We start from the raw sequence: 27,897 nt of genomic DNA on the forward strand, positions 1-27,897 counted from the left end.
CATAACTGAAATTCTTAGAGCTAGCCTATGCACAATTAGTCAACTAATACACTTTAAATGGGATTATAGGCCTCCATTCACTACCTGACAAAGGTATAAAGCTGATGCTATAAATACAGATGTATTTTGCAGATTGTTTCTCTGCGAGGATTTTTACCTGACTACTGCAACTTGATTTCCTTGTTTGTCAGAATGTCAGGCTGTCATTGTCTCCAAGGTTTATAACTTCAGGGAGACTTTACTCATAAAAGGATGTAAAGCAAACAGAAAACCAAAAATGCACCAGAGCAAAGCAAGAAGGAATTATAAACTTTATTTACATCAACAGGAAGAATTTCAAACCATGTTGAGAATTTATATTTTAAGGTTTAAATCTAGTTAATATATTCTAACTGTAACATAATCCCCTAACGATAGAAGTATTTGTGATGGCAGATGGGTAGAACAACCATTTAGGCAGCATCTAGGAATATTGCTACAATTACTTTACATAAATAGAAATCCTTGTCTTTATTAGGAAAGTACCACACACCTTGGAGTAAAAATTCACACAGGACGGGCTTATAAATATACATAAATCTCAAAATCAATCATAATCGAACATTAGGTACACAATTATTATAAAACAAATATAACCCATCAATGTCTGTTTAAAGGCATAGTTCTTACAAAATAGTATTTTATAGACAGTCTCAAAAAAAGTGTATTAATACTCCTGGAGCCAGATTGTTCCAGCATATCAGCGCGTCTGGGGGAATAAGGCATGTGGAGAAGCTGCATTTGCTCTTCCAGGCGGCCAGGACATTCTGTCTGATGAAATGGTTAACAGCTTTAGTGATCTGGGTGAATGCCACAACCACCACAGCACCCCGTAACCCTAAAGAATCGACTGCTCTCCAGACAAATGGACAGAACAGCTATCTGCCGAATAGCCAATATCCAGGGGTGAATGGAAAACATCAGTCAAATATCAGTATAGTTTAGTGAAAAAACCCAAGAGCCTGATGACTCACTTAAATTTTTAGTCATATTTAAAATCACATTAATAGTAACTATTTTCATGAAAAGGAACTTATTCTCAGGTCATCTATTAAATATAAAAACAACCAAGTCCAACTTGAAACTAAACAACTGAATTACTGAATAAAGAATCTAACACAATATACAACATGGATAGGTTGCATCAACATGCCATTTACCCAGTTAACACTAGTCTTAGTTTCTTAACTAACGGTATAAAAAAGTCACACCCAACTGTGATAATTTACATGTTCTTAACAAGTCATATAATGTTGAATAGAGGAGGCAAGGCTTAATAAAGGATCCAGGAATCCTCTCTACAAACTAAATTACTATAAACTTGAGGGTAGTTTTGCCTGTAATACACACAATGTTTTATCTCTTGGGGTTTAAAGTATTTAAGAGATCAGAAATAGAAATGATCCTGACAAAGACCTCCAAATGGTCATGGTATGTGTATTTATAGGCATTTATGTATAAATACATACAGACCTCACCATGTATGTACAAATATATATATACAAACACACCAAGAATAATCAGACTGTTCACTAAACATAACCAATTCTGTTGAGAGAACAAGGACATACAACACAATTATGTACAGCGAAGTATACACATCTCAGCATTTGGCCTATTGCAGTTTTCATCATGATATACAAGGTGATGCTACAGTCACATGTAGAAAACACTCACATCCGGTGGATGGAACAGATTTAGATAACCCTTCAAAACTGTCTAGAGGAAAACAAATTAGTCTGAAACACTGTACAGGTGATCCTTGAACAACACAGGTTTGAAATGCACAAGTCCACTTATACATGGATTTTTTTCAATAGTAAATACTACAGTATTACACGATGCAAGGTTGGCTGAATCCTTGGATGTGGGACCTAATCCTTGGGTAGGAAGAACCCCAGATGTGGAGGAACCGCAGGTTATGAAGGGCTTACTATAAATTATAGGTGGATATTCCACTGCCTAGAGGGTCAGTGCCCCTAACCCCTTGTGAGTTCAAGGGTCAACTGTAATCCCCTCCATGGAAAGAGCTGAACAGTAAAAGTCGCTCCTGACTGCCACAGCTTAGGTAAAGTAGAACTACTGCTTACCCAGCTCTGACGTTACTGCCACCTCTTTCACACTCTGGAAAGTTTTTTAGAATACAAGTTCTAATGGGAATGTACCATCAAGATAACAATCAATCAACTATAATTTATTTTACAAACAAATTACTCACTAACGTCGGTATTTTTACAATCAACCAGTAATACACTACTGGCAGTGTCCTTCACAATTGCTCATGACACCTGGGTGTGTCTCTCCGCTGAGAGCAAGAGTGGGAAAACCACCGTCCACAGGCCAGACCCAACCTGCTGCCTCTTTTTGTATGGTCTGCAAGCTAAGAATGGTTTTCACATTAAAAAATTTCCTTTTAATCTAAAGAATATTTGTGACATGTAATACTTACATAAAATTCAAACTTCAGTGTCATTTAAGCTTTACTGGAATACAACCGTGCTCATTGGTTTATGCATTGTCTGCGACAGAGTTGAACTGCTGGAAGAGACCGCAAAGCCTGAAATATTTACCATCTGGCCCTTTACAGAAAAACCTTGCTGACCCGTAGGTTAGAAGTAAGAATGACACACAACCTCAGTGGTAATACCTCTTAAGCACAAAATGGTGAATACAGACTGCAAACTTAATTACAGAATTAAGTAAAAACTATGTGGGATGGAAACCCATCCCTGAGCTGTCCAAACTTGCTGATTTCCTTAATGAAAAAAGCCAAATTAAGATAGTTAAATATGGCTCCTGTATTTTGTCTGAAATCATGTAACAAATTCATCTTTGAGACTACAGCAGAGCAAGGGAAGGACACAGTATTCCAAGTTAGAAGATCTGGGTTTTAGGTAAGTCACTTTTAAAAGTTAACCAAGACAAATACACTTTAGTCTTGTCCAACCTGTGTATTACTTTAAAAAAAAAATTAAAGCACTAAAATGACTGGTAAAATAATCAAAATGTTTTTAAGAAGAGAAAAGGCTGAGAGAAAGTAAAACGCATTCCTTTTCCCAAATATATCTATAAAAAGTCCTCCTATTCATTGTAAATTGCTAAAAGGGGTAGGGGAGCACTTGGCTGATTTAAGTGTGGAAAGTGGGTTCCATTTAATAAAAGTTTTAATGAATGTGCATGATGGAAATCACATCACCTCCCTAGGTCTCAACTGCCCCTTTTTAAAATAAGTACATTGGATAAAGTGGTGTCTAAAGTCCTTGCCAGCACTGGCAATTTATGCCAAATGCTTAGCCTCAGTTTTTCCACCTGTAAAATTGGACTAATAATACAATGTACTTCCTATGGTTGTTATGAGGATTAAATGAGTTAATCCACATAAAATGCTTAGAACAGCACTAAATACATTTAGCTAGCATTATTATTCTACTTAGGCATTAAAAAAAAAACACTGGTTGAGTATCTCCCCTGTAACAAGTACTATGTTAGAAAATGGAATACAGAGACTAAATAGAAGTTGATTCTCCTATATTAGGAGAGATTGAATGAAATTGGAGTCTACAGAGTTTTAACTTCAGTATGTCTACAAATTGATGATCCTCTGAGACACTGGTTAAATGCTTGTCTACATCCTGGTCTTTGAATTCTCATTTCTGAACAATAATTATTATTAAAAATGTCAACCGTGTTTTACAGGGCAAAACAGCATTGTTACTAAAGATCTTTCGATTTACGTTTCAAAAGACAGAAGTTCAGTGTTTGCTAAAGGAATGATTTATGGTCTGATCACAGGTAGAAAAATATAAAAATGTTGGCCAGTCTGGCAATGTATATGAAATACGAGCTTTCTGAGCCAAACAAACTTGCCATAGAAGTATAGTTTCATTTATGTATTCATTCAACAAATGTTTGCGGAGTATCTACTATGTAGTGGCATCTGTTACAGTGAGTAACAAGAAATGGTCCCTGCATTAGGGGGTTAGCAGGGAGGACGAGCCAGCCATTACAGGAAAATGTGATGAATAATAGAATGCCAGGATACTGGGAAGCCCAGTATGCTATGGGAGCACTTGGCAGGAACCTAAACCCACTTAGTCCAGGGGATCAGGGGAAGAAATATTTATGCTATGACCTGGAAAATGCACAGGAGTTCAGCAAGCACAGCTAGTGGAGAATGTTTGGGCAAGGGGCCGTCCTGAGAGGTGAGAAAGCAGACCTGAAGACCTGAGAGCAATTCAATCTTGCAGGGACATAGCAAAGGAGGAGAGATGACAGTGGAGGTAATCAAAGCGTTTGCCTTTTACATCAATGGAAACGAGAAGTCATTGAAATTTCTAAGCACTAATATGCAAAACTGCTAATCCAAGTAGAAACAATTCATGAAACAATCAGCTTGACTTGAAATGTAAGCAGAAGGAAAATCCCTTCATCTATTTCTTTCCTGTCTGCTACAGAGCCTAGCTCGTCTTGCTTTAGTTTTAAACCTATTTATAGCTGAAATATCATACACATAAAAGAGTGAAATATAAAAATATTTGCTTTCTTATTTACAACGTGGATGCCTGTATACTCGGTGTCTTCACTACTAAACAATCACTACAGCTTAGAAGGTGATGCGCGGGCCATCCTCAGCCACGGCTGGAGGGCTTGGTTATGAGGTGTTGGCAGTCAGGTAGAGCCAGGAACTTGACTCAGATGACCTGAGTTCGAGTTCTAACCATTGCATCACTCACTTGATGTCATTTAACCTCTCTCCATCTGCAGTGAGGGTTGTTTCTCCTACATCCCTCAGATGCACATGGTAACCTGTGCAAGGTCACAGAATCTTGACACTTTCCTTGTTTTTGTTCAGTTCCAGAAAAATTTGAAAGCTCTCCCCGCGGGTGGCCTTTCGCCTCTGACACGGATTCCAACGATGGCATTAGAAATCACAGTCCCCAGTGTCGTTTAATCACAAGAACCACAAAGTTGGAGCCGGCTTTAGAGCAACAGCGTCAAGCCTGAAGACTCCAGAACTCTACCATGGAAATGCCTCAGCCGTGTAAGTCCGCCCAGAGACTCCTCCTCTAAGTGGGCTGTTAACTAAGACAGTTGAAACAAAGGACCATTTGGGTTCCTTCGAAAAAAAGGAAATGCATTATGACATTATTATAAATTTTGCTGTCAGTCCAATTTATAAGTCTGAATGTGTGAATGGACACTCTAGGTAAATTCACTTGATGGGTCATTTCCTATTTTCTAATTTCTAAAAAAAAAAAAAAAAAAAAAAAAAAAGCCATGTCATCTTGAAGACGTTTCTACTCCAAATTTCCAGTCTCCAAAAATGTTGATCTATTATCAAAATGTCTTGAATTTTATTAGTCTATTGTAATACATACTTAATCATACTCAGTATATGTTGACTCTGACAACAGAATTAGCTCTAACCACAAATGAATACCTTAATTTATTAAATACAGTGGTAGAAGAGTCCAAATTCTAACTGCTAAGAATGCCCATATTTTTTACCATTAATATGATTTTATGTCTTCGGGAACATTCACAGTTCCGTTTCTAACGTTTCCAAACAGCAATAAAAAATGTTCTCTCTTAGCTACTTACTAATCAAGAAGACATTTCAAATAAATATGAACCATTTTTGTATCATTGTCATCTCATCATCATTCTTCTCATTAGCTGTGTAAATATCCAAAACCCTTCACGCTTTAAAGAAATTTGAAAAGTTCTTCTGCTTGAAAGGCTGACTGTGAACTTGGGCCATCCAGTCAACCTCTCCTTAGCATTACTCCAAGTAACTCTCTTGAGCTGTAGTTAGAAGAGTAAAGGCTGTTTAGACACATGATGTCTATGCCTAGCTTTCTCTACCTTGCTATGTGTTATCTGACCAAGTAGCCAAGACTACATGTAATGAAAGTCACTAAAAGGGGCCCTCCTGGGTCTCAAATCCCATTCAGTAAAACGGCAATAATATTTTCACCAAGCCAATTCACTGATGTTGTGAAGCTCAAATAAGAAAACCATATTTTAAAGTGCTTAGAAAAGCTTTAAGTACTTTCCAAAAGGGTCATTATTAAACAATCCTCTTCAATTAGAAAATAAGCTTGCTCTTTCTCCCAAAAAGCTGAAATTAGGAGTCTTTTTTTTAAATGTAACAGAAGCCAAAATTATACTGCATGTTTTTAAAAAATACACTAAAGACTTCCTAGTGCATTGCCTCTGTTGGCTTTGCAGCTGTGGTTAAGGAGTTCCCATCAGTAAGTAGAAGGTCAGAGCAACAATGAGAAGCAGACAGAACGGAGAGGAGAAGGTCTGATAGGCAGCTGATGGCATAAAAATGTCTTCATACTTGTAAATACTGACAACACGCTCTGAAGTCGGTGGTGAGTCTATATCATGTCGGGTGATAGAGCCTTTAAGAAGAAAGAAACAAAAAGGAAGCAACAGCAGGAAAAAGGTACAGATTTAAAATGATACATGCAAACAACAAGGAAACTAAACAAAATTTCAAAGTGCAAGAGCTACTATTCTTCTCTTGCAAATACATTTTTTTATATATGGATCATTAACAGCTCCTGACCACGAGACTCCCTTATAGATGGGACATAAAGTGGTAGCCTGCCCAGGACAGACCAGACAGGGTGTGGTGTGCTGTGTGTCTGCATGTCTGCATGTCTGCATGTCTGTCTGGTAGAGTGGTGTGGAATGCTACAGAAAATAAGAAGATTAAGACACCAAACAAGTCTTTGAACAGGAAACTTTTTCTGTCCTGGTTAGAAGAGGAAAGAGGGAAAGGCTGTGTGCAAAGGATGCTTTTAGGGCACTATCTGCTAGGGAAGCCATGCCAAACTTAACATGTCAAGTCCTTGCTCCAATGTCTGTGCTGGCTCCGGTGAGCACAACTCAGACTCCCCAGGCTGCAATGAGTTTTTCTCTCAATAGATCCCTAACCCGTCTCCTCCCTAACTTTGCTCATTGGTCACCTGTATGGACTTCTAGGCTTAACCATGACCTACCTCCAGTTCACATCTTCCTCACAAGAAATCTAATCCCATACCCTCCCCGTCAAGCCTCAGATCAAGGTTCATCTCCTTTGAGAGACTTTAAGAGGATGGATAGGGTTTGATCACTATTGTTAGAGACAGTCTTCACGAGACAGAAAAAGCATGAGATCGAATGCGGGTAGGAATGTACCTGTTTCATTTGGAGACAGAAGAACAACAGAAGCCTGAGAGGGCTTATCAGGCAAAGTGGGATCAGAGGGCTTGGAATGTTAGGCTATTATGCCATCGATGTAAGAAGATGACCTTCTGAGGTGCAACACTTTCCAATTTGTAAAGCAATTTCAAATTCTCGTTTTCATTTAATCCTTACAACAGTCCTATGAAGTCAGTATTATTATTATTATCCCCACCTTAGACATAAAGAAATTGTTCAGAATTTTGATAAAGGCTGGATACAGCTACCAAGGGGCAGAACCAACACTCAAACCTAGAGTTTAAGACTCCAAATCCCATCATTTAAAATGAGTTCATTTCTCTAGCCTGAGATATAGTTTATTTCCCAAGGTACTGAAAGTACTCAAAGATGTAATTGTAGATCCGTTGTCACTAACCTGGGAAATAAGCAAATGGAAATGGTGCCACAAATCTGGTGGCATCTAAATGTTTTTCCAGTAAGAAACAGACCAAAAAAGGTATGAAATCTCCAGACTGATCATGGGAAACAATTTGAAAGGGGGAAAAAAAAACAGATCAGATAAGGCAATAGACAGTTGATGAGGAAGATGCAATTCCCAGAATGAGTTCCCATACAAGGACTGAGAATCACTCACTTCCATCCCTGGGCAAGCCATTAGGCTGATGAACCAAGAGAAATGGTGTAGACACAGTGTAGCTTGATTTTAGCAGCCTCTCAAAGGTCTCGTGATATCCTTGGGTCTTTGTTGGGGGAAATCCTGAAGAGGTTTGCCACCCAAAGTGAGGTCATCAATGGACCAACTTGTCAGAAATGCAGAATCTCAGGCCCTACCCCAGACCTACTGAAAACTGCATTTTAACAATATGGCCAGGAAATCCCTATACAGATGAAAATTTGAGGCTTAACGGGGTAAATAGTAGGATAATTGGGTGGATTTATGACCATCAGATTAATCATGTGAGCACTAATGAAACCCTTCGTGTCAGTCTCTGGAGAAGTCTCCAGAGGTCCTTTCCTATTCAGTGTTTTTGTATTTAGAGCAGAGGAGTTAAGTGTACTCACTGACTTTGGAGTCAAACAGATCTAGGTCTGAATTTTAGTTCTTCCATTAATTAGCTATATAGCCTCGAGTAGTTCCCTGATCACTCTAAAACGAGGATGGTAATTCCCACACTTCTCAAGGACATGGTGAGGAGTAAATGAGACCACTGTGAGAATTAAATAGAACCCATACACCATAAATAGCAGATCATGATCTGTTTCATTAAGCACATAGCTCATCATATGCTATCTTGTACATCTTGCTCTAGCTACGCATGTGTGTAGCTTGTCCCCTTCCGTGTTCATGTGTATAAGTCCATTATAATATTCCAAAGGCAGGATCATATCTCCTTTTTTTTATATTATCCAAAGTGCTTATCTCTCTTTTGTCCAGTAAATAATGACCACAAGCACAGCGGTGTCTGGTGTTTAATCCAGATGCCAAAATGTAAGCTTACCCTGGATGGCTGGACCCCAAGCAAACAGATAATACCAACTCAAATGCAGATCAACAATCGTTTCATCTCTGGGCACGTTCACAGGGCGTTTAAATCTGCATGTGACCCGATTGTTCTCAAAAACTCCTTCTTCATCTCTGGCAGGATTTCTCTGGATCTCCTTTGCCCACTGGCCTACGTTATAGAAGTGCTGTATGCGGACCCTGCCGTTGTCGTCATGGACACAGGCCATGACATCGTCACCACCCTAACACAAGAGACGATGAAGAGAAAAGTCAAGGGTGCGTCTTCAGCAAGCTTTTCTGCTAGGAAGAAATTTCACTCAGAAATACACATTCTATTACCTTACCAAATTACCATAATTTGAAGTCCCACCTCCCGAATTATCTTAAATACCATTTTTACAAAGTTTGCATTAAAAAGCTTTAACCAAATGACCAGAGTTTGCAGCACAATAGCTGACATCCAGTGCCTCTTGATGTCCTGTTCAGAGAATATGTCACCAGCTCTCTAGCAGTCCTGCTGAAAACACATTCACTAACCTAACCATGAGCAATCGATCAGACAAATCCAAACACACTGCTCTGTAATCTTCAAAAGCAGTCAATGTCATGAAAGACCAAAAAAAAAAAAAAAAAAAAAGAAAGAAAGAAAGAAGGAAAGAAAACCTAAGAAACTATTTCAAAATAAAGAAGGCTAAAGATACAAGATAACTAATGGTGTTCTACACAGAATCCTGAGGCATAAAATAAAAATTTCCATAAAGGACAGTACTGGAACACAGTGTATTTGATAATACTATCATACCTGTTTTAAACTTCCTAAATTTAATACATTACATAATGAAAAAGAATGTCCTTGATCTTAGGAAATAGCCATTTAAATGCTTAGGGTTAAAGGGTCATGATAACTTCAATTTAACCTCCAGAGTTTGCAAAAAAAATAATAGAAATAGGAAGTAATAGCAGTCAGAGTACAGGGAGCAGACAGTGGTGATGGTTCCACACCATGAGTGTAATTGCTGCCACTGAACTGTATACTTTAAAATGATTAAAAGAGTAACTTTTATTTACTATGGATGTCTTATCACAATCGAAAAGTTATCCTTTGGTGAATCTAGGTGAAACATATATATATAGGAGTTTATGGTACTATCCTTGCAGCTTGTCTGTAGGTTTAACATTTTTTGAATAAAAATTTTTGAAGTTCGAGGTATTCATTACTTATAACAAATGTGCCTCTCTGTGAGGAATGTTGATAATGGGGGAGGCACTGCATGCATGGGGACAGGGTATATGGAAATTTTCTATTTAACTTAGCTGTGAACCTCAAACTGCTCTAAAAAATGCAATCTAATAGAGAAAACAGTAATGCACCATTTCCAAAAAAGTTAATGGCTACTAAAAAGGGGTTCCATTTTGCTTCTCCTCTGCATCAGGTTTTGAAATTTTTTAAATCTGTGCTTCTTCTTGGAATAATAGGGGACTGGTGAGGGTATATAGCTCAAGTGGCAGAGCACGTGTTCAGCATGCACAGGGTCCTGGGCTCAATCCCCAGGACTGCCTCTAAAAATGAATAAATAAATGAACCTAAGTACCCTCCCCTTCCAAAAAAAAAAAAAAGGAAGAGAAAAGAGAGACCTATATTTTAAAGGCCTTTAGACAGCAAAATGTCAAACACAAAATTTGAATAATTCTCACTCAACCTCCCTTGTCTGAGCCTTGTAATGTTAACAGCTGCACCGTTAAGTGCAAATGCATTCCAGGACAAGAAATGGTCAACTGCGCAGCCAGCCAGCTTCTGGGATGGCACACACCTGTGGTTTTGCCTATTGACCGTGAAGTAGGAGATAAGTGACAGAGCTTCGTATCCATGCAGTCTTACCAGTTGGACCCATTGTCTTATCGCCTGGACTGAGCAGCTCATTCTCCTGGTGGCTTCTCCAAGAAATCCACTGGCACTTTGACTGCTTAGCCTGATCCCCCGTCTCATATGCAACCCACCTGCAACCCATGTCCAGTCCACTAGCAAAGCCTGCCAGCGTTACCTTCAAAACACATCCCAAATCTGAGCCCTTCCTACCACTCCTGCTGCTGGAACCCTGGCTGAGCTGCCCTCCTCTCATTGGAAAAGACTCAGACCAGGTGAAGAGAAGAAGCATTGTCTGGACAGAGCAGTGGCACAAGCAAAGGTACAGAGAGGCCTACGAACGCCTGGCTGTGTGGGAAGTGCCCTGGCACACTGAATGGCAAGTGATGGGGCTCTGGAGGAAAGAGGGAAGAATGCACCAGAGGCATAGAGAGAAGCAGAGACAAGGGATGGACAGCTACCCAGGCTCCTGAAGCCCTGCCTATTCCTGGTCACAGTCCTTTCTGAGGTCCAGATGTGTCCTTGCCCACACGTACTGTGGCAGACTGAACTGTTGGCCCCAACTCTCTCCTCCCCTGTTGCTGCATTCTATATCCACATCTACTGGTAGAGGGAGTGACTTTCCTGCCCTCATTCTGGGCTTGGCTGCATGACTTACTTTGGGGAATGCACTTTTAGCAGATGTGATATATGAGCATGGTTTTGAAATAAGCTTGGATGGCCCTTGCACTTCTGCCTCTGCCATGGAAAGAACATGCCTTGGTCGCTACTGGTTCCCGAATAGTTAGAGAAAGCCTGAATCCAACCCATGAATTGGAGCCAAGCCCAGCTGAGTCCCAGCCAATCCACACACAGATGAGCAGCAAATAAATGCTTTCTATTATGAGCCATGTAGTTTTGGAGGCTCTCTTGCAGCATTACTGTGGAAATAACTAATGAATATAGGTATCATGGGACATCTTGTATTCCTCATAACCAACTCTTCCCTCTCCATTTGAGCTAGTCTGAATTTTTTTAACTTGTAATTAGAGAGCCCTAACAAATATAATTGTTATAATTCTTTGATCCATTTATTGGCTTTGCTTTGAAAAAGAAAATCAAATGCCAGAAATTGGATTCTCACGTTTAAAAGTGGCATGGTATCTTAAGAGAAGCATAATCACGCCCACTCTCTAAAATCTAAAGCAGCACAACAAACTGAAATGAATAATCAGTTTCCATCGTGATTTGCGTCTTACCATTTTCTTGTCTGAAGAGAAGCCAACTGCCACCCAGCCATCCGTGTCTGCGCTCAGCTCAAATTCCACATCAGCCCCTATCATCCGGTAGCTGAGGAAGTAGTCACAGGTCTCCGCATTACAGCCCGGTTTGCCGTATCTACAGGATACATCAAAACAGGTATTACTGCTTCCTCCTCTACTTATTCAAGATACATGAAGAGAGCATCTACGAATCAGGCAGGATGCTAAGCCATATTAAGACATAAATTAGATCTTTGCTACCTGGGATCTCAAAACCACAATTTCACACTCGGGAGAGACCTTGGTGATGATCTGCTCCTCTGTCTACAAACAAACTGAGGTCCAGAGATAGGAAGGGAACTTCATAGTGAGCCAAGCTGCAACAGGACTGAACCTGGGCCTCCAACCCTAGGGTCCTCTACATCGTATTAGAATGCCTCAAATATTAATTATTACTAAACTATTTCTGACTCCCCTTTAGAGGAAAAAAATTCTGAGTCAATCATTTAAATTAGTTTTGTTAATTAAATGTATACCAATTCTTTTCACTTACAAATTTTCAATTACACTCCAAAATTAAACTAACAGAAATGAACAAATTAAATGTGGACTGAACTACAAAACCAGGGACTTTTAAATTCATAGCTTTCATGTGACAAATGATGTCGTTTTACTGAAAGCGACTTTCTGCTTACCTGCATGTGGTACACCTGATTGTACTCTGCAAGGTCTTTATTTTTGAGCGTGTTCTTACTACTGGACATGACTCCACTCTCCTCCACTTTTATCTCTTTGAGCTGCTGGAGGACCCTAGGCACCAAATGAATACCTCCTCTGGTATTCACTAGGCGCGAACGCATCATTTGTTAAATTTGCCTTTGCTCTATTGGGCTGCCTGGTGCCAATACAATTACAAATTCAGGCTCTGAAGTATAGAGCACTGTAAGGTGGTTATCCAGATCATCAAATGCTGCATTCGTTAATCTGTTTCAGGAGCATCACTGAAATGGAAACACGAATTTAAATTTTTTTACAGAGGACTTGTGAATCCTTTAAGGATCGGCAAGCCCTAGTTTAAGGAACACTGTTTTATACTGTTTTCAGAAAGACAGAAAATTGCAGCAACAGGGTGGGATACTCTTAAGTTCAGATGGAAGGGATCTGAAGGTACAGGAGGCAAGGCTGCTAAGTGCTGACGGAGGAGGGAGGCAGGGAACATGCAGCTCTACTGGCAGATACCCTGAGCAGCTGGCAAGAGGTATAAGCTCAAGACCCCAGGAACTGGGGTGAGGCAGCTGAAGAGGGGTGAGGAAAACTAAAGGAGGGGTGAGAGGGCCAGAAAGCAAGTTGCCCTGAAGCCAGCAGAGCACTCAAATTCCTTTCCTCCTCAAAAATATCCCCTAATCAGCAGACTTATTCATTGCTGGCCATCTTCTTCAATAACAGAATCACTGGATTTTAAAAAATTGTTTAGAAATATCCTTGGGATCCAAAGAAAACATAAAGCTCCCATATTCAATTTTTTTCTCTACAGACCTTGAGTGTAGAAGCTCCCCACCCCCAAAAAAAAAATTCAGTGCAGTGGTCATCACAATCTTTACTCAAGGACAATTTGTTTTAGAAAATAAAGGACTCAAAGAGAAGGAGGCTCTTCCAACAAAGCAGAGCTGTCTAGACAGGAGACCCACTGTCTACACTACTGTCTTCTAGCTCCAGCCCATCATGTCTTGATAGAATACTATTAATAATCAGGCAGGAACTTACTAGATCTCAGACAACCAGCTAGACACAATAATCAATGTGTAATGACTAGTGTCTTGACAGCTATCCATAAGTCATGACTGTCGATTTGAAAAGGAATTGGGTCTTAGACATGTCTCTCACTGCCTGTCCCGCCCACTCCCCTGCTCAATAAGCACAGACATATTCTGTGTCATGTGATTCATCTTCAAACAGCCAACTGGTTAGAAGTAGACACCCAAGCCAATGGCAGCACAGCCATAATTGAGGAACCAGAGAAGAACGCTCCAGTGCCAAGTGGCCTGCTACAGCTCAAGGCCTTGAAGACTGAAAACTGTGGTGGCCCCCGGAAATAGACCACATCTCTGCTGACGCTATGAAGAGGTACCGGCCCCTGACCAGAATGAACTGCATGCAGTGTAAATACTACCTTGAGAAGTAAACCAATGTCTTAGCTTTACAGTTATCCAGCTCGCAGATCTACCAACCTAAAGCATCCCTTAGTTTTTCCACAGTCATCCACTTTGATTTTGGCAAATGGATCCACAGGAGGAGCAGTAGGGAAAGGGTAACCTGGCCAGTGAGAATAAATAATGGTTAGAAAATCCAGTAACAAGTTTTCCAGTAACCCCTTCTTTTTAATATGCTGACTATTCTTTATTGCACGCATCTAGAAACATTCAGGACCTAGAAAAGGCTTTATCATCCTCTTTATGAGGGGCAGGTGTAGGGCACACGTCTTTGAACCCAGTCTTACATGTTAACTAAGAAACCACTTTTTTTTACAGGTAAGGAGCCTGAGGCACTGAGAAAGGGCATCATGTCATAACCACTGGCGCACCACCATTCCCTGGGAGTGTGAAAGTCACAATTTTAATACAATATACATGCTCTAAGAGAAAAAAAATGAACAGTGAAACATTTCTGTACTCGATGGCAGAACTTTTCCATTTATAGCTATAAGTGATAATGGGATTTTTCTGCTTCTGTGAACTTCCATTTTTCATTAAGCTGTATACAACATTTTCATGTCTCACTAAATTCTTTAAACATATCGTTTCATGCAGCTGTGAACCTTTCTTGCAAGAGTACTTAAGACGACAATGCATTCAACCACACATCGAAGGTGAGCCTGCATTACGCTTCCACCATGTAACACAAATATTCTTCTCCTAGGCTGTTCGCTCCCTGCACAGGAACCGTATGTGATTCATCCTGTATTCTCTGCTCAGCACAGTGGACACTGAACTGATTGTCAAATGAATAAATAAAATCACCCACAGATATGAGGTGATACAAATAAACTTTAAAAAATGATTGTACTAGTTTTTCTTCTCTATTTTGACGTCTTCTCTTTGTGATTAGTAATGTTTTTAAAATGAGGTTTTGTTTACTTTGTTCCATTAAATTATACTAAAAAAAAAAAAAAGCCGCCAGGCCACACCTTCTTGGTTCACATCTGTGCACTTCAGTTTATCTTTACTACCCTAGACCTTGATCACATGCTGAAACATAGCCCTATCTTTTCACCACCTTTAAGTAACTGGGTCAAATGCATTACTTTTTCTATTTTCATGTTTATTTTATGCTGAGTCCTAAATTCATTTCAGCACTACAGACTGAATCCTACCTTGGATGAGATTTTTTGTTTTTCTCTTAATGTTTATTCGCTGTTCAATGCTTGCACCTTCCTAATATGTTTTTCCTCTTATTTTTCACTACAGTGCTGACGCCCATCTTTTCTCAGAATATTTATCTAGGAAAGCAATGACTACTTATGCTTGTAAGATTCTATAGGTTTCTGAAAAAGACAATGTCTTGTAATGTTGCTTTTGATTTAGGCTCCCCGTCTTCTTAAATTATCCTTACTACTGCTAGCATCTAGGGTACTAGATTGGAATACAGCAGATTTCCAGCTCAAGAAACACCAGTTATTATTACTACTGGATTATTGCTATTAAAGTTTGTAAACTAACCATTGGGTAAGATTGTCTCTCGAAGAAGAATGGGTTTCTAAGCTCCAAATAAGACCAAATTTTGGGACAAAGCTCACTTATAAATGTACTAAACTAGTTTATTAATTAGTGTTGGCAAGTGGCTATTTCTCAGGGCTTTTCTAGCACTGATTTCCTATTACTTTATACGCTTCTAAATCTTGGAATGAGAACTCAAATGCATTTGGGCGTCATTTAACAATACCACATTTTTCTCACTGTGTAAGATGTTTTATACTAAAGAATTTGACTGGTTTTGTCCCCAGTTCCTAGGAGACTCTAAATCCTTAGAATTTCCCAATAGGTCTCTGTTATTCATGAACTCCTTGGGATCCATGCTTGAGTTTATGCAAAGAGGTGAGATGACTCAGGATAGGGCTGGTCACTAGAAAGACCAACCACATGATTAGAGGTTGGGGCTTCAAGCTAGCCCCACCTCCAGAGAGGGGGTGAGGGGCCGGAGACTGAGCTCAATTATGTAGCTAATGATTAAATCAGCCATTTCCACATATTGAAACCCCAAGAGAAACTCTGGACACTGAAACTCAGTGCAGCTTCCTGGTTGGTGAACACACTAATATGCTGAGAGGATGACGTGTCCTGATTCCACAGAGAGGAATCCCGTCCTTCCAGGACACGGAATGGAAACTCTGCATTCGTGAGTCCCGCAGACCTTGCCTTCCTTAGGCGTGTCTCCATTGGCTGTTCCTGAGCTGTATCCTTGATACTAAAACTGTACTTGTATATAAAACTAGTTCCTGAATCCTTTGAGGCATTCTAGTGAATACAGAACCCAAGGGGTGCTGTGGGTAGCCCCTGGATTGGTAGCCAGTTGGTCTGAAGTGAGGACAGTCTTACTGTGGGCCATGCCCTTTCACCTGTGGGGTCACTAGTGCCAGAATTAAATTTCAATACACCAATTGGGGTTAGTATCCAAATATAAGCAGAGCAGTATTAAAATTTTCCTAAAATTAAATGATCTCACTATTTGGCATAAAATAAGTTTGGACTACACGCCAATATTTAAGCTGCTGCATCTCAGCTGTAACCCAGCCTTCCGCAGCCACCTCTAGGATGGCCTAGTACTCTGCAAGCCACATTTCTCCTTTGCCAGCTGGCTAGCCTCTGCCAAAAGGAAACACTCGAGGGCAGCTGGGAGGCAGGAGGAGGGAAAGAGCACTCCTTCCCGTTTGATGGCTGTCCAACTAGCAAATCCTCAGCCACTCTACCTCATCCTAGCAGTGGCAGCTGGTTTGAGTTTCCAGCTTTTTTTTCTGGGCTCCCAGAACCAGCCTCATCAAAGAAACCAGCATCAGCTGGGCAGAGCCCAGTCTGCACCTCTGCTGGGGGAAGGGGGGCAGGGGAGGCCCCTTGTCTGAGCTCCAAGGTTCTCACAACCTCAAGCCCTTCTCTCTGCTCCCCAGGGCTGGCAGCTACTTCCCACAGTGATTTCTCTGTGCTCCTTTTTTGTCCTGCAGTCCCCCCAGCACCTTGTCAGGCAGTTTCCTAGGGCGGTTATTCTGTTTAAAAAAAGCTTAAAAAACAGTTCCTGTCTTCCTGACTGAACTTTGATGGGCAGAGACTAAGCGTATCAGTCCTTGACTACCAATAAAAGGTATCTATAAAGACCGCATCTTATTATCTTATCTTGAAGGCTAGAGAATAACAATATTCAATAGGATCTGTTTTGCACTGTGCAATTTTATTGGAAAGGAAAACTGTTTTGACTGTAGAATTTTAATTTTTAAGTACCCTAGGTGCACAGAATTGATATTTCTTGGTTTACAGAACACATATCAGTCTATAAAAGCCATTTAATATTTTCCCCTAACTCAGCCTTAACCCCACTTTCCTCTCTGCTTAGACACACGGTCAAGTGTATTTCATGTATACCCTTCTGAAAATTATGGAGGCTTTAATACAAATGAGCACTCTGACATACACAGCTAAGAAAAGCAGTATTTTACTGTGATAATCTGTAAGGACACATTAGTAATAATGGACACCAGATACCATGGGTTGAGGGGTAACTTTTCATCTCTGTTAGTTCCCCATGGGCCATGGAATTCTGCCTGAGGTCCTGCCAGATTGCAAAAAGCCTTTTGTATTTCCAACGACACCATCCTGAAACTCTTGCATGAATCACCTTGTAAGACAATTACCAAAAGTGCCCTTAGCAGAATCTAGATTTAAAGTTCAGGTTCCAGGCACAATTTCTCTCTATGCCAATAGTGCCGCCTGGCCACGCTGTCCACAGCTGTGCTGCACTGACCAGTCCATGGCCATGCACGAGGTCTGGAAGCAACTGAGAAGAGCAGAGCAGACCAGTGAGGGCCTGCCCCAACTTCCCATCCACCATCCACGGGTTCATTTTTATGTATGTGGCCTCTTGAAAGATACATGGTTTGTGTCTCCTTGGACCAAAATCTTTAAATTTGATGTAGTCAATAATTTTTCTTCTTTTGGCTTATTCACTTTAGGATGTCTTAGAGATTGAACTCCACTCTAAGGACGTGGAGCTATGTCTCTAGATTTTTATTTATTAACTTCGTAGTACTACCATTCACATTTAGATCTAACCCCTTTGGAATTTATTTTTTACGTGGTGTGAAGTAAGAAATCAGTTTTATTTTTCTCCCTACATTGAATTCATTTTTCTCAACACTTTCTAAATAATTCATCTTTCCCCAAGTGATATATGACAACATAAATAATTTACTGATTCTCACATAAACTTTGGTCTATTTCTGGATTTTCTGATTTGGTCTGATTTATTGACTGTTCCTAAGCCAGGACGACACTATTTTAATTACTAGGCTTTGTAACATTTTAATATCTAGCAAGGCAAAACTGTCTTAGCAATTCATGAAGCTTGACTCTTTCATATAAAGTATAGAAATTAATTTGTCAAGTTCTCTCCACAAACGTTGCTGCGTGCTTGTCTGGAACTGCATTAAATGTACAGATGAACTGGAAGAGGTTTAACATCTTTCAAATACCAAGTTATTCCTTCCAAAATCATGATATATCCCTTCACTTATTCATATATTTTATATCCCTTAACAGTCTACATTATTATTCCACAAAGGACCAGGGCATTTACCTCGGTCAGGTAAAATCTGAAAACTACAGATTTTTGTTGCTATTTTAAACAATATCTTGTTTTATTTTACATTCTCCAGCTTATTGCTAGAGAAGAAAAGGGCTTTTGGTTTATGTATGCTGAACTTGTCTACGGCAACCTTACTACACTCTTGATTATAGCTGTTGCTTCTTTTTGGATTGTCCATGTAAATGCTCGTATCAAGAGAGATGAAAACACATTCACACAAAAACTTGTACACAGATGTTCACAGCAGCATTATTCATAATAGCCCAAAAGAGGAAATAATTCAAAGTCCATCAACTGACGAAATAAAATATGAAACAAAACATGGTATAGCCTCACAATGGAATGTTATTCAGCCATAAAAAAAGAATGAAGCGCTGATACATGCTACAACACGAATGGATCTTGGAATTATTTTGCTAAGGGACAGAAGAGTCACAAAATAACCACATGTTGTAGAATCCCATTTGCATGAGATGTCCAGAAAAGGCAAATACTGAGACAGAAAGAACAGTGGTTGCCTAGGGCTGGGAGTAGGGGGCAGAGGGAAGAGGGGACTGCAGGGTAATAGCTAAGGAATACAGGATTCCATTTGACGGGATGAAAATATTCTAAAATTGATTATGGTGATGGTTACACCACCCTGTGACTATACTGAAAACCACTGAATTATACACTTGAAATGGGTGAATTATGTACTATATGAATTATATCTTAATAAAGCTGGTGTGAAGACCACATTCCCTTGCTCTACTTAACCTAGTTCTGAATTCAAGCATCATGCATCTGATTGATGGCATCAAAATCATGCTCAGGCTCCAAGGCAGTTCTCCAACCTCTGCTATTCCAGCAGGCACACCAGACAGAGGCAGGGACAGACAAGGAGGGAGCCAAGCCATCACACCTTCCAAATGTCCCCGCCTCTGTTTTGTATTTAGTTTATTTGCACCTCCACCCTTTCCCTTGACTTTTCAGAGAGCCAAATTTTGACTTGGGTAATTATTCTCATGTGTGTGTGTGTGTTTTCCATTTCATTTATTCCTACCCAGATCTGTACTATTTCCTTCTCTTTTGTTTCTATTTTGAGTGCTTAGCTCATTTGTTTTCAATCATTCTTATTTTCCGAAAAATTTATTCAAAACCATAAATTTCCCTCTAAGCTCTTTTAAGTTCAGGCCAAGCATTTTGACACACATTACTTTGACAGTCATCATAAATGTACCTTAATATTCCTTTTGATTTTCTCTTTAACTTAGGGGGTAATTTAATATTGTTGTTGTTTTGGGTTTTTTTTCTTAATTTCCAGGCACAGGTAATTTTTCTTTCTATATTTCTGTTAATTTCAAATTTTAGTGCATTGTAGTCACAAAATATCTGTATGATACAGGTTCTTTGGAATTTACTGACTTCTGTATGTATTGGTATATGGTCAATTTTAGTGGTCATTTCAATTTGAGCACTTCCCTGTGTGCTCAAAATGAATATGATTCTGTATTTGGAGGTTCTATACATCTATTTGATTGAATTTAGTGCTTGTATAATTCAAATCATACCAATTCCCCCCTTCATCCGGTCCCAGACCGGCACCAACTAGTCTACTTTCTTCTATGAACTGCCTATTTGGGGATTTTCATATAAATGGAATCATACAATGTGGGGTCTTTTGTATCTGGCTTCTTTCACTTAGCATGTTTTCAAGGTTCATCCATGTTGTAGCATGTATCAGTGCTTCATTCTTTCTTATGGCTTAAAAATAGCCCATTGCATGGATATACAACATTTTTTAAATCCATTCAGTGTTTGATAGGCATCTGGGTTGTTTCCACTTTTTGGCTATTATGAATAATGCTGCCATGAACATCTGTATACAAGTTTTTGTGTGAATATATGTTTTCAGTTATCTTGGAGTAGAATTGCTGTGTCATATGTTAACTCTATGTTTAACTTTTTTGAGGGATTACCAAACTATGTTCCAAAGTAGCTGCACCATTTTACATTCTTACCAGCAATATATCGGGGGGGTGTCTTTTTTCATTATTATTATAGTTATCCTAGTCGGTGTGATATGGTATCTTATTATGATTTTGATTTCCACTTCTTTAATGACTAACAATGTTGAGTATCTGTTCATGTCCCTATTGGCTATTTGTATATCTTCTTTGGAGAAATGTCTAGTCAGAGACTTTCTACGCTTTTTAATTGGGTTAGCTGTCTTTTTTATTGTTGAGCTGTAACATGTTAGGTTTTTAATCTCTGCTATGTCTACGGTTATTTCCCCCCTTTTTAAAATTCCTAATATTATGTGCCTTCTCTCTCTCTCTTTCCCCTTGATCAATCTTGCCAGAATCCTATGGTGATGGTTAATGGTATGTGTCCACCTGGCTGGGCCAAGTGCCCGGATATGGGGTCAAACATCATTCTGGATGTTTCTGTGAGAGTCTTTTTGGATGAAATAAACGTTTAACATTTATATCACTGGACTCTGAGTAAAGCAGATTGCCCTCCATAATGTGGGTGGACTGCAACCCCACCTGAAGGCCTGGGTAGAACCAAAAGACTGACTTCCCCCAAGCGAGAGTAAATCCAGCAGCAGATGGCCTTCAGACTTGAACTGCAGCATCGGCTATCTCTTGGGTCTCCAGCCTGCCAGCCCGCCCTGCAGATCCTGGACTTGCCAACCTCCAAAATTGTGTGAGCCAATTCCTTAAAATAAATTTCTCTTTTTCGCTCTGTGTGTGTGCGTGTTGTATGTGTGTATACACACACATCCTATTGGTTCTGTCTCTCTAACCCTGACTAATACATTTATTTACTTTATTCATATTTTCAAAGAATCACTTCCGGCTTTTTTGATTCTCTTTACCAAACACTTGGTTTGTATTTTATTAAATTCTGCTTTATCTTTATTATTTGTTTCCTCCTACTTTCTTTATAGATTTATTCTCTTCTTTCTCTAACTTCACAATTTCTTCTTTCCTCATATCAGGACTTAAGCCCGACAATCAACTGCCCCGAGGGGTATTCCAGGACATTCCACAAGCAAAGCAACGCCATATGCCCCGCACTGAACTCCTCCGCCTCCCAAATACTCTTCCTTCTTTATTTTCTGTCTTAGTGAAGAATCCCACCACCCACCCCCAGTCTCCCAACCCTGAAGCTTCAGTTCCAGAATCCTCCACCTGGCATGTTTACTCATCCATCATTCCTTTCATTCCCACCTCAGAGATCTGAGTCTGTCTCTTGGCTACTGTACCACCTCCTACCTGATTCCCCCACCTCCCTTCTATGTCTTCCATCGTGGGCCATCTTTCTAAAACAGAAATCAGATCTTGTCACGATGCAGTGCGAAGACTTTCACTGGCCTTTCCCCACCCCGTGCCATCTCTCCTACACCCTCTTGTCTTCCTTGGTCTCGAGATGTAAGGGTCAGATACTGAGACACGGCCAGCTTCTCCTCCTCCCCTTAGCATGTCCATGCTCCCACTTTTTTTTTATTCCCGGCTTTTGGTGTTTTTGTTTGTTCCTTTCCCTTCACCTTTGACTTTAGTGCTATTCCTTTTCTTTTTCTCTAAAAGTCTGGATTAAAACCAAGTAATATTGGTTTGGAGCAAAAACAAAATTTTTTTCTTCTTGTTTCTTCTCACATGTGCCCTGTAAACTCTTCCAATAATGATTCTCTTTTGGAGCAGGATTAAAGCCAGTTTTCTTGCTGCAGATGTTCCTATAACACAGGAGGCACATATATTCTTGTTTCATTTGTCCAGGTTCTCAATATGCTTTTGTGGTTTCCATTCTTGTCTAATCCACAGACACCATCAGTTCCTCTACTGCAGTCCCTTGAGTCTGTTTTGCTACACTCCACTAGGTGGTTAATGGCTTCTGGTTTGCTATTTATTGCTTCTAATTAACTGCTTGGATCACAGCCCTCAGGTATTAATTTAGTACTTGATTTCTTGAAGTTGTAACCAAAAAGTATCTGTTTAAATCTCAGAGCTACTGCATCAGCCTCGTTCTTTTTCCAGACTGCCTGAATTGTTTCTGCTTATCAGTCATACAGTGAAATGAAAAATTTAAATGCCCAGGGACTTTGTGAACTAGAACATTCCACATACATGGGGAGCCTGTTTAGCACAGTTTTCATGGTGGCACTCCACCACTCAGGAACCTGCAGTTCCCAACTGTCTACCCTAGCAATTCCAAGCCCCTCTTCTCAAGTTTGCCCATAAAAATACTCCATCCTGCCTGTCACACTGCATTTCCTAGTGCAAGTCAACAGGGACCCTCTGTTCCAAACAGGCTGGATACCTTGTACTACCCTCATCCAAAAAGTCAATCAACAAACGCACCCAGTTCTCTGCTACTGTCTAGTTGTGTGAATTTGGCTACAATGTGTAAATTTTCTGCGGGTCAGTTTCCTTAACTCTAAAGTGGGGATAATAGTAGCATCTAAGTCAGAGCGCCTCACTATAAAGATTAAAATTAATAGGAATAAGGTACTTAGAACAGTGACTGGCACAGAGCAAGCACTGTTAAAAGTTAGCTCCAATTAGTGTTATTAGCAGGCTACATTCATGGAGATAAATTAGATGCAGATTATTTACCTTTAAATTATTTAGCCTTTCTGTGATGTGTTTCAGTTTTATTTTCCTATCTCAACTTCAGTAAAAGATTTGGAGATTATAAGCTATCTCCTGCCCACAAACAGTATATATAAACTGTTTCTACTTTTTTACTGAACAAGGTGATAACTATCTTTGCTCAAACCAAAATACAAATGAAGAGGTACTATAAACAAAAAAGAAGTGTGTGTGTTGGTCTTTTTATTCTCAGACAGCACAGATCTATGCACCACAAGGGGAAAAGCACCCCAAATGTTGTTACGTATGGTGATGAGTTCTGTATCCACATACGATATATGGTAGATGTAGGAAGAAGAATAGAGGCAGGGGAAGGAAATCCAGCCCTTTCCCCCAAGCTCTGTTCTTACTAGCCTTACTAACTCTTTCCCAATGTTGGAAAAATTGTGGTCAGAACTCGATGGTCAGAAACTCACTGATTGGGCCACGTTTTATAAATGGTCTGATAACTATGCCTTAAAGATAAGCAACCGTGAATGGTGTTCCGCAAGCCAGCTACAGCTACCTTCATCCATGTGGCTGGCTGGTGAGACTCAGACCTGGCCTGCCGAGCTTAGCAGCAGGGAAAAAGGGAGCAGGAGGCTTCACTTGGGACTTAACTTGAAGCCAACGTCCAACTTGATTTTTTTCAGGGAATCCTCAGAAAAGGATGTTTGACTATAACCATGCGGTAATCCATTTTTACGTTCTACTCCTGTTCTGAATATATTGATTCTGGATTGAGATCCTCATGGGGAAGAGGTCTGAGTAACAGGATTCAAGCACCAAAAAACCTATCCAAATTCTTGACTACAGAGCACACAGAGGGTCGTGGCATGGTTAGACACTGTGCTGTGGGAGAATACCCTCGCCTGGCAGAGGGTGGGAGAAAAGCAGGGAAGGCTCCGTGGAAGAGGCAGCATTTGAGCTGGGGCTGCAAGGACGAGTAGCACAGGCTAAGACAGCGGGAAGCCCCAAGAATTCTGAAAACCAGCATCATCAAACAAAAACAATTTAAATTCAAGTCTATGAACATGTTAGGGTGTAATCAGAGACACCAAATCAGCTAATTTTCGAGCCTCTGGCCTTGGAGGTCTTGGGCAATCTACACACTAGAGAAAGGGTCTCTGGACAAGATGGGCAATGGTCATTGGGCTTTCCCATAGTTTTAGGGAATTCTCCATCCCCACCCCCGTTATTCTAATTCCTTTTTTCTGATTTCATACTACTGGGCCACTTTCTCATTAAAATTCAGTTTCCTGGCTACTTTGAACCTGAGAAGGGGGTGCCCTGCATAGAGGAAACAAGCAGTCAAATCACTGGAAAAAGACAACCCCACTGGCACTGAGAGGAGGAAAAAATACTTTAAAGGTACCATTCCTGCCCCTTCACTTGCCACTGCCTCCAAAATTAACTAGGCTACGTCCTTTCTTCTCCACTGAATTCTTCCCAGGGAAATCCACCCCGTACCTCTCATTTCTTGAATCCATCAACTATTTTAAGCCTTCCCTGCGTCTCGTCATGGCACATGACACTCTTCCTGATGCTCTTTTTTCTTTCATCTTCTGGGTGGGACACCTTTCTGGGACATTTCCTGGTTCTGCTTCTCCCTCTCTGGCAGTACCCTTTTAAGACAGTGTCACTGATTATTTCTAAGGGTCTTGGGAAAGTTTCTACTCAGGACCAAGGGGGCTAAAGCCTGAGCCCAGGGTAATCCAGTAGAGGTAATCCAGCGGCCCCTGAAAGGCTCACCCCACAAACACCCCCACGAGCACCCACCAGATGGTTGTAGGATCAGCCTTTGAAAATAAGTGAAATAGTCAGAGAGAAGACTAGAAGAATGGGCAGTGAGAGCTCAGCGTGGGGAAAGGGGAGGAGTGAAGATGGTTGTAAATGAAAGATGGGTCAGAGAGAAAATTCTGGGTAAAGGAGCTGAAGCTTCATCTAGGGCGCAGGTTGGAACCATCACAGATTTTTAGGGTTAGAGCTGGGCTTCAGGTTATATGCGCAGAGTGGGTGCAAGTGGCAGGCAGACCAACTAGGGATTTGTGCACATGTCATAGGCTCTGCTGCCCCTGTGGGGTCATCTTACCTAAATGTCCCCCCATTGTGTCCCACCAAAGTCGCTCATACTTCCTGGTTCAACTCCACAAAGCTTTCCTTATGACTGTGGCCCACCTGATTTCCATGTTCATAAGACTGCCTGGACTATACCACCAACTTCATTCTCTCTGTATATAGAAACTGACGTAGAGTCTGACCTTGTTCTCCATTTGTTAGGTATACACGCCCAATGAGAATATAACCTCTCACCTGGCAGTGTGCTAGGCTGACTTTGAACAGAATAACTATGTACTAGATGCTTTCAGAAACAGATGGGTTTTGGACTACTTATTCTTTTCCAGAGTGACAGATTCTACTTCTGCCTACTCCCCATTCTCTCCTTCTCCCTGGCCACATGGCTGCCAAGATAGAAGACCACGCTTCCCAGCCTCCCTTGTAGCTAGGTCATATAATTACGTTCTTGCCAAAGGAAGGTGAGCAGCAGTGATGTGTGCAACCAGCCTAAAAGGTAATTGCTTGTCCCAGACTTCCTCTCTTTCTCCTTCCCTCAGACTTGAATAAAGACATGCAGGCTACTTGACTTCCAGGCAGGTAAGGACAAAGCCCTAGGAGGTTGGGGAACAACAACACGGAAGGAACCCAGGTTCCTAAATGACGTTGTGGAACAGAGCTGGTTCATCAGCCCAGACCAGCCAAACTCATGTGAGAGAAAAATAAACCATCTTATTTAAGCCACTATAGGTTGGGGTCCCTGTTTCAGAAGTCAAGCCTGTACCCAACCAATATATTTCCCCAAATCCATTATCTCCATTTTCCTTTATACAATAATTCCAATTTTTGAATTGGGCATATTACTTCCCAGCTAAAAGGGTACATTTCCCAGCCTCCTTTGCACCTATGTGTGACATCAAGACTAAGTTGTGGCTAACGAAGTTCAAGTAGAACTGTTACATAGGACTTCTGAGTAATCTCCATATAAAGGAGTCAGTGACCTTCTTCTTCCCACTTCCTCTTTCCCACTGTCTGGAAAATGAATTTAATGGCTGGAGATCAAGCAACCATTTTGGACCATGAAGTTAGATGCTAAGAGTTATGAAGAAGCAGAAGACCAGGATCAGTGTCTCTGATGACCAGTTCTACACTGCCTACTTCTAGGTTTCTTTACATGACAGAGGAACTTCTATTTTATTTCAACTATTAATGTTCGTTTGTTGTAAGTCGCTAAACTTAATCCTAAGTAACAGGTACACTACATCATATCAACTGCTGGGACACACAACATTTCAGACCCCAACTTGATTCCTGGGATATTCCTTTTAGCGGAAAAAAAGGAAAATCACTTTCCAAATTGCAAACGTAAGCAGCCAGTTTCCATTCCTTCTGAACAGAATCAGCTTGGCTTTCGTGCTCACTGAAACAGCCTTATAGGGAGGTCTGCGTGACAAGCAGGCCCCAACAATGGTGGCTCACATTAGGGGTCCGTGACAGGTGGGGAAACAGTAGAGAAGTGGGATGCGAGTAGGGAAGGAGATGTGACCCATCTCTGATGGCAGGCAGTGAGCACGAACAGAACCCTAAGATCGGGACACCAGCCATTGCAAATTTAGGTCAGTATGGACAGAGGGGAAATAAGGCAACATCTCTTTTTAAAATTTGGGATTTCTGCCTCCTACCAGCTGCTCTGATCTCACTATCCCTAGGCCAGATGGCGGTCTCCTCCCTTACCATCCCCTACCCCAATCCCTGACAGAGAGAGAGGGTGGAGGCCAGATGCTGAAAACCTGGGGAACGCTGACTCAGCCCCACTTGTCCACAGTTTACAGTGCTTGGCTGACCACCTCCATCTCCCGGCCTCAGTCTCCTCACCTGTAAAGCGGGCCGCTGGTGGAAGAAGCTGACAGCTCTTCGGGCTGCTTTTCCAGGTGGATGGGGAATCTGAGCCATGCACTCCTCGACCGGGCCTCGGCTCTGCCAGAGCTGCCTCCGTTCTCAGCCTAACCAATTCCTCGCCCCCTCAACCCCCGTCCCCCGCCCCCGCTCCTGCCGCCGCTTCGGTCCCCCACCCAGCGTCTCCCATCCCGCAGCCCCCATTCTCCCGCGGCCTCACCCTCCTCGGACAGGTAGCGCAGGTCGTAGAACTCGCCCGCGAAGGTGCCGTAGGAGGAGTCGTGGCGCGGCGCCGCCTCGTCTGCGCCCGCGTCCCCCCGCGCGCGGCCCCGGGGTCCCCGACCCCCCGGGCCCGCGCCGTCGTCCGCGGGGCTGGCGGCGCAGGCGGCGGGCCCGGCCAGCAGCAGCAGGAGCAGCGGCGCCCAGGCCCCCGGGCGCTGCCGGCGGGACCGCGCCATCGCTGCGCACCGATTCCGCAGCCAGGCCGCTCGGGCCGCAGCGGGGGCGCCGCGGGCGCGGGGCCGGGACTGCGCCGCCGCCGCCGCCAGCACGCGCTCGCCCCCGACCCGCAGCCCGCGCAGCCGCGGAGCCGCCCGCACCCGCCGCCTCCGGGCCTTGGTCTGCGCATCCTCGCTTGCGCCC

The 27,897-nt window shown here is 41.5% G+C and overlaps 1 protein-coding gene across 4 annotated transcripts; it reads right to left on the minus strand.

Annotated features, from left to right (window-relative positions):
* Nucleotides 1-292: 292 nt before the first annotated feature.
* On the minus strand, nt 293-27,877 carry FRRS1L (ferric chelate reductase 1 like). 4 transcript variants are annotated; one of them, XM_072959879.1, is made up of 6 exons: nt 27,476-27,825; nt 27,235-27,345; nt 14,074-14,158; nt 11,843-11,981; nt 8,736-8,982; nt 293-810 (listed from the first exon to the last, which is right to left on the minus strand). In XM_072959879.1, the coding sequence occupies exons 1-6, from the start codon at nt 27,711-27,713 to the stop codon at nt 740-742; spliced, it is 891 nt and encodes a 296-aa protein (XP_072815980.1). In that variant the 5' UTR covers nt 27,714-27,825; the 3' UTR covers nt 293-739. The 4 variants fall into 4 exon arrangements, with proteins under 4 accessions (XP_072815980.1, XP_072815979.1, XP_072815978.1 ...); XM_072959878.1 differs by lacking the exon at nt 293-810 and adding an exon at nt 5,320-6,449 and having other exon boundaries at nt 27,235-27,336; XM_072959877.1 differs by lacking the exon at nt 293-810 and adding an exon at nt 5,320-6,449.
* Nucleotides 27,878-27,897: the final 20 nt, after the last annotated feature.

This window comes from Vicugna pacos, chromosome 4 (assembly GCF_048564905.1).
Source record: "Vicugna pacos chromosome 4, VicPac4, whole genome shotgun sequence".
Lineage (NCBI taxonomy): Eukaryota > Metazoa > Chordata > Mammalia > Artiodactyla > Camelidae > Vicugna > Vicugna pacos.